Source organism: Electrona antarctica (genome assembly GCF_951216825.1).
Source record: "Electrona antarctica genome assembly, chromosome: 19".
NCBI lineage: Eukaryota > Metazoa > Chordata > Actinopteri > Myctophiformes > Myctophidae > Electrona > Electrona antarctica.
The window spans coordinates 18,145,799-18,152,887 of NC_136800.1; the positions used below are offsets into that span (position 1 = coordinate 18,145,799).

Here is a 7,089-nt window from a genome sequence, read left to right on the forward strand (position 1 = left end):
TATGTATGTATGTATGTATGTATACATACATGTATGTATGTATGTATGTATGTATGTATGTATGTATGTATGTGTGTGTGTGTGTGTGTGTGTGTGTGTGTGTGTGTGTGTGTGTGTGTGTACGTGTGTGTGTGTGTGTGTATGTATGTATGTATGTATGTATGTATGTATGTATGTATGTATGTATGTATGTATGTATTTGGTTAAAATGGGTGTTGTGTATAAAAATCCGGCGACCCCAAGGATCAATTTGTTGCATAAATTTAAGATAAGGGAAGGCTCGAAGACCAATTTGTTGGAAAGATGACGAGAAAGGCCATTTAATGGATAAAAATAAATTATATCTATTCTGTAATGCTAATTAGAAAGGACTGTAAATATATATATACCTTCAATAACCCAGCAGGGAGACCAAATACCGTGCTGTATTTACCTTAAAAATGAGTGATTAGCCCTTTAAATCTTGAATGACAGCCACGGTACCATAAAAAAATAGAAGGATACCTTAAAAACCAATTGGAGACAGACGAAATAAAGTTCTGAGAGGAAGTTTAAGGTTTTAACTGTAATTTTGAGTAGGTAATAAAGTCAATTTACATAGAGAATGTGCTACATGGTTCAGATAATAATAATAATAGTACAATACATCACTATAATTTAGAGTATTCAATTGTTCCAATATGGATCCGAACTGAACCTGAACTCCTCTTCACAGTATGTTCCTGGCTTATACTGCAGATCACGTCAGTTGTTGATAAACGTTCATTGGCTGGTAAATAGTTCATATCCGTAATATCCATGGTGGTGCTGGTTGTCGAGCACTCATTGGACCAGCACATGGATGATGAGACTGGTATCATTGATGTCGCCTCAAGCCGGGAGAGCGTGGACGCTGGCGTTGCCAGGCAACCTGTTGATAACTTTCCCTGCACTGTGAACTTTCGACAGAGAGAAACACTCCTATCTACTTTCTCACTAGGCACCAAGGTCAAATACATGTCTCAAATCAAAATAGGCCTCTCAGTATGCGAGTTAACTTGCCTGGGGACAGACAGTATGGAGACCGAATAAGGAGTCAACAAGATATATGATATTAAATCTGAATGTGGCATCAGGAAATCCATAATATAAGTATGATAAAATAATATAAAGGATAATATGTGGATGGTGACATGACATAAATAGGATAAGGAGAACAACCCGGAGTAAACAGGCAGTAGGCTTTTAAGAGTAAAATGATGATAAAAGGGCAAGATGACAAAATATGACCTATATGGAACACGGTCTGGGCCAAAGTTCTATCTGAGTTGACCAACAGAATATGATGGAGTGGCCAACTTGACATGACGTGTAAACAACATGTCAGAATTTATCTAACAATGGGTAAGGTTTTAAAAAAAGGCAAAAGCATGCTCTGTTGCACTGGCCTAAAAGTGGGTCCTCTGTATGTATGTATGTATGTATGTAGAGAGAGAGAGAGAGAGAGAGAGAGAGAGAGAGAGAGAGAGAGAGAGAGAGAGAGAGAGAGAGAGAGATTTAAACCAAATTGGTCAAGGATTTCAGTTTTGAAATCTTTATCAAATACATAACCTGTGCAACAGATACAAACTGATTGTTCATCTCATATTTACTAGTTTGTCTAGTGAAATGAAGTTGTTTTAAGCAGAATTGTAGGCCTATATGTTTCAGGTTTGTAGCCTATAGTTAATACAGTAGGGCATCTATTCCCATTGATATAGGTTTTATTATGTTTGTTGTGTCCCCCCTACATTGTCTTTTATGTGTAAGTCTTAAGTCTGAAATAAAGAATGATTGTTCTTTTGTTAGTTGTCTAGCTTAGCCCAGGGCAGAAGTGGTCAAGTGGAGACTTTTAAGAGGATGTTTACCCTGGACAATTATCTAAAAACAAGACACAATGTAGGGCTACAGCACAGCTATCCTTTGTTCTCTGGCTTACCAAGGGTACACACAGAATACACTCATTACCTCCAAATTAACCACTTGGAATTTGAGGTGCAGTAATCCTTATCCAGTGACAGTAGTATCTTAGTGCAGTTGAATGGTGTCTTTGTTTGATAAGGTCCATGCCTCCAGCTGCCTTGTCCATCACTGAGAAGGACTACCCCAATATTATGCAATTAACTTCCAATGAAGGGGCTGTTTATGTGCACATGGTTGCAACTTGCAGATATCACTGCTTGTTTGCAGCTCCCTGTTGTTCTTTCGGCTGACATCTGAAGATAGGAAGGATCCGTTTCTGTGCTGCACCCATGGGCTAATTTCAGCACTATAACCTAGATAGATTTTTGTGAACAAAGCTGAAATTTAAAGACCATGGCGAAATGTTACACAGATTGCATAGTGAGACCTCTATGCATCTGTTTTGAAATGATAGGCCATTTCATTGGATGTCATCCATGGTGGTTCTTTATTGCTCCTCTTGTCCTCTCTGCTGGGCTGGGGAGTGGGTTCTACTTTCTAAAGGACAGGATGTCCAACGACATCGAGGGGCAGTTCACCCCTATTCATGGACAAGCCAAGATGGAGAGACAATACATCCAAGAAACGTTTCCAGAAGATGATTCCATGTTTTCCAGCTTGAGGCTGAGCACGGACGGCACGCATGCTTCTTTTATTGCCACAAATGACAGGGACATTCTGACAGTGGAGTCACTTCAGGAGATCATAGACCTGGACCTCAAAGTTAAGAGTGTGGTAGCGCAGCTTGAGAATGAAACTGTTGGATATATGGATGTTTGTGCAACTGTGACTGACAGCTGCTTTTCCAGTGACATTCTACGTGTCATTAACTACAATGCAAGCCATATAGACAATGTTAATTTGACGTTTCCGTGGCATTACTCGGATTTTGAGAGGATTCCCTTGCATGTCAGCCTGGGAAGTGTGACACTTGACAACAACGCTGTCATTCAAAGCGCTAAAGCCATAGAAATCCGTTACTACTTACGAGAGGGCAGCAACATAAAAACAGATATTTGGCTGCAGGCTGTTATGAATCTCATCTCAAATGAATCAACAAGTTCCATAGAGGTGAGATGAAACATAATACCTTAACAAATCGCATGTGAATTTAATTGCTTGTGAACATGCTGAATGTTGTCATCTCTCTAGGTGTCATACTCTACCTCCATGTCCTTGCAGTGGGAATTTGAGAAATCTCCGGCCTCTATCGTCCAACTGTTCTCCATCACATATGCCACTGCAATCACATTTTCAATCATATCATGCTGGAGGTTGGTAAAGTATTGTGACTACTACTCTTAACTACCAATGGAATGAGTATACACGTGTGTGTGTGTGTGTGTGTGTGTATATATTATTTATTTATTTATTCGTATTGAACAGGTTGGACAACGTAAGGACTAAGGTATGGGTGGCGTCTGTTGGAGTGCTCTCAGCAGGTCTTGCAGTACTGACCAGTTTTGGGGTGTTGCTTTTACTGGATCAGCCTTTCGTCATGACTGTTGCCTCCTCACCTTTTATGATACTAGGTACGTTCCTGTGGAATTATCTAGGTTAGGCAACACCCACTTGATAGGGAAATGTGCAAAATTAAAAACCAATATAATAAAAATGGGAATTTACATAAATGATTAGTCTCAATATTAGCTTGATAATATATTCAGGCATTTAGTTAGCAAATTCTGGTGTACAAACTATTTGCCCCTAAACTAATCTAGAAAGTATTTTCATGCGAAAGTAAACGAGAAGTGGTCTTTATAATACCTTAGGTATAGTGAGTCAAACATTGGGTTAAAATCCATGTCCTTTGCCACCAACTGATTTTTGTCATTTGATACTAAAGGCATTGGAATCGACGACATGTTCATCATGCTCTCCTGCTGGCAGCGGACCCATGTACTGGACAGTGTTGCTGACCGCCTGGCTGACACCTACAGAGAAGCTGCTGTTTCAATCTCCATCACCAGCCTGACCGACGCACTGGCTCTCTTCCTTGGCTACAGATCTCCATTTGGCTCTGTCCGGTCCTTCTGTCTCTACGCTGGCGTATCTGTTACGGTCTGCTACTTCTATAACATCACTTTCCTGGGCGCCTTCATGGCTCTGAACGGCCGGAGGGAAGCAGCGAACAGACACTGGCTCACGTGTGCCAAGATCCCAGAGGACCTTCCACCAGGGAGATCAAAGGCATTCGGTTTGTGCTGCGTTGGAGGAACCTATGATCGAACCACTGAAAAAGAGGAAAATCCACCATTGAGTCGATTCTTCGAGAAGGTCTATGGGCCATTTCTCACTCAAACATGGGTCAAAGCGTGTATACTTGTTGTATATGCTGGGTATCTGGCTGTCAGCATCTATGGGTGTTGTGTCATGAAGGAAGGTCTTGACGTTAGGAACCTGGTGCTGGATGATTCTTATATTATCAGATATTACAATGACCAAAACCAGCATTTCTCTAAATATAGCTACAATGTGATGGTGGCTGTGAAGCAGCCACTCCCATACTGGACTATGAGTGGTTGGCAGAGCCTTTGCTCGTGCATTGTGGATTTTGAAAACTTGAATTATGTCAACAGCACATTCGCTTGGTTCCACTCCTTTCAACGGTACGCCAATTCCACTGATCTCAACATAAGCTCTGAACAGGCGTTCAAAAAACACCTGCCTCGTTTCCTCGAGCTCAACCCCATGTTCAGGCAAGACATCAACCTCAGTGCAGAATATGACATACAGGCCTCTCGCTTTTTCATTCAGACCCTCCACAAAACCACCATGAAGGACATGTTGGTTGGCCTCAGGGAAACGGCAAGACAATGTCCGATTGAGCTACTAGTGTACCACCCCGCGTTTATCTACTTTGACCAATACACCATCATTGCGGACAACACCATTCAAACAATCCTGGTGGCTGCTATAGTGATGCTATGCGTCTCACTTATCCTCATTCCCAATCCTCTGTGTTCCCTGTGGGTAGCCTTTGCCATGTCTTCAGTCATCGTCGGTGTGGCGGGATTCATGGCTCTGTGGAATGTTAACCTCGACTCCATTTCCATGATCAACCTGGTCATGTGTATTGGATTCTCTGTGGATTTCTCAGCCCACATCTCCTACGCGTTTGTCTCCAGTTCCAAGAGCAATGCGAATGAGAGATCTACAGAAGCAATGGCCTACTTGGGCTATCCAATAGTGCAGGGGGCAGTGTCTACCATTTTAGGGGTAGTGGCGCTCTCTGTGTCGGGGAGTTATATATTTAGGACGTTCTTCAAAGTCATGTTTTTGGTGATTCTATTCGGCGTGTTCCACGGCCTTGTGTTTATTCCAGTGTTTCTGACATTGTTTGGGGCATGTGGGAAGTGATGTTAAATGGTTATAGCTTGTGGATCAAATTTCATTGTGGTGTCATTACTGCTAGGATTTTGTCGTTCACTTTAGCCATATATTTCATCGTACGACAAACAGTAAAATATACAGTAAGCTCACATATCACAATGCTTGTTCAACGCTATTTATGAACTGAATAAATATAAAAATGCTTGCATATGACACAACCCAAATGAGGATGCGAGGTTGAAAATGGTGCAATAGTTGATAATGGTGCAATAGTTGATAATATCCTGAAACTGAAGTCATATACTGTGTAAGTCTTTCAATTAAAGAAGTTATTTCTCATATAATCCTGTACTGTTATAATACAGTGGAATTGTACCGATATATTATATCAGTACAATTCCACTGTATATATCAACAATTACACACGTGTTTTTGTGTTTTGTGTCACTCTGTCTGGCCTATTTCCTGGCTAAATCGGTTAAATTTCTGCATTGTTAATAAAGAAATATCATACAGTGGTGATTGCAACACGCAATACCTTGGGAAACTAATATTTGGAAAAAGCACAAACAACTTTAAATTTAAAGGATATTTTACTTTTAATTCAATCCATCCTTTCATTCAACATTCCCATCACATTAATTTAGTCAATCTAATCAACTAATCAATCAATACCAGAGTGCCATTCAGAGTAAAAGCACCTCTATACATCTATATACAATGTCTTTTATCACATTCCAAACATACTCTATGTACAAAACCAAAGATTGAAGTTGGTTACCGCAGTAAATAAAAAATAGTTGCAGAAATACTACATTGAATAACTTTTGGGTATAAGCCATTTATAGACTAAACTTCAAAGAAATCTGTGTTCTAAAAAATGACGTTATCACTTTGTCTTACATCACACTCCTCTATGACATTTTTCAACAGAGCGATGCATTTGCCAAATTTTAACTGCACAGGGCTTTGAAAATCAAAACACATACATTAGAATCAAAGATGATCCATTAAAACATGACATTGGAGCTACAGCAAAGCTGGGCATTGGTGTGTTGAGTGTTGCTACAGTTCTTTGTGCCCAGCCTCTCTACCAGTGAACAGTGTACATTTATAGCAATTTGCCTCGACTGAAGTGAAAAGAAAGTGCAGCACTTTGTAAAAAAAAAAAGCAAAAAAACACAATCACTTTATTTGCCTATATGTGATCTAAGCTTTAACCACTTAAGCCCTATTTGAAACATGTTCAAAATCTACAAGCATGCAACGTGTTGTTAGCTTGATAGCTGATCTGCTATTTTTGAGAAAGACGCAGTCGATGTTTTAAAATGTTCACCTGCAATGACCAGCCAAAATAGAGATGTCAGGGTTCAAGTGGTTAAAATACCTTCTGTTCAGGGATTTACAAGAGCGTGAAACTTCTCAGTGGTGAGCTTTTTATTCCAGACATCCAGCTCAGATCAGTGGACTAACGAGTTGGTCTCAGATCAGTGGACTAACGAGTTGGTCTCAGATCAGTGGACTAACGAGTTGGTCTCAGATCAGTGGACTAACGAGTTGGTCTCAGATCAGTGGACTAACGAGTTGGTCTCAGATCAGTGGACTAACGAGTTGGTCTCAGATCAGTGGACTAACGAGTTGGTCTCAGATCAGTGGACTAACGAGTTGGTCTCAGATCAGTGGACTAACGAGTTGGTCACAAGCTCAATATCGTTGTCGTCGGGTGGAAACCTCATAATGTCCAAAACAGTTACTTTTGAGGATTCAAATTAAAAA

General features: G+C 40.4%; 1 protein-coding gene across 1 annotated transcript; it reads left to right on the top strand.

Moving 5' to 3' along the window:
* Window positions 1-2,490: 2,490 nt before the first annotated feature.
* On the top strand, window positions 2,491-5,340 carry LOC306943018 (patched domain-containing protein 3-like; the record flags this gene model as incomplete). The annotated part of the gene is made up of 4 exons (XM_079529223.1): window positions 2,491-2,715; window positions 3,133-3,254; window positions 3,367-3,512; window positions 3,827-5,340. 4 exons carry the CDS (start codon window positions 2,491-2,493, stop codon window positions 5,338-5,340), a joined length of 2,007 nt encoding a protein of 668 aa, XP_079385349.1.
* Window positions 5,341-7,089: the final 1,749 nt, after the last annotated feature.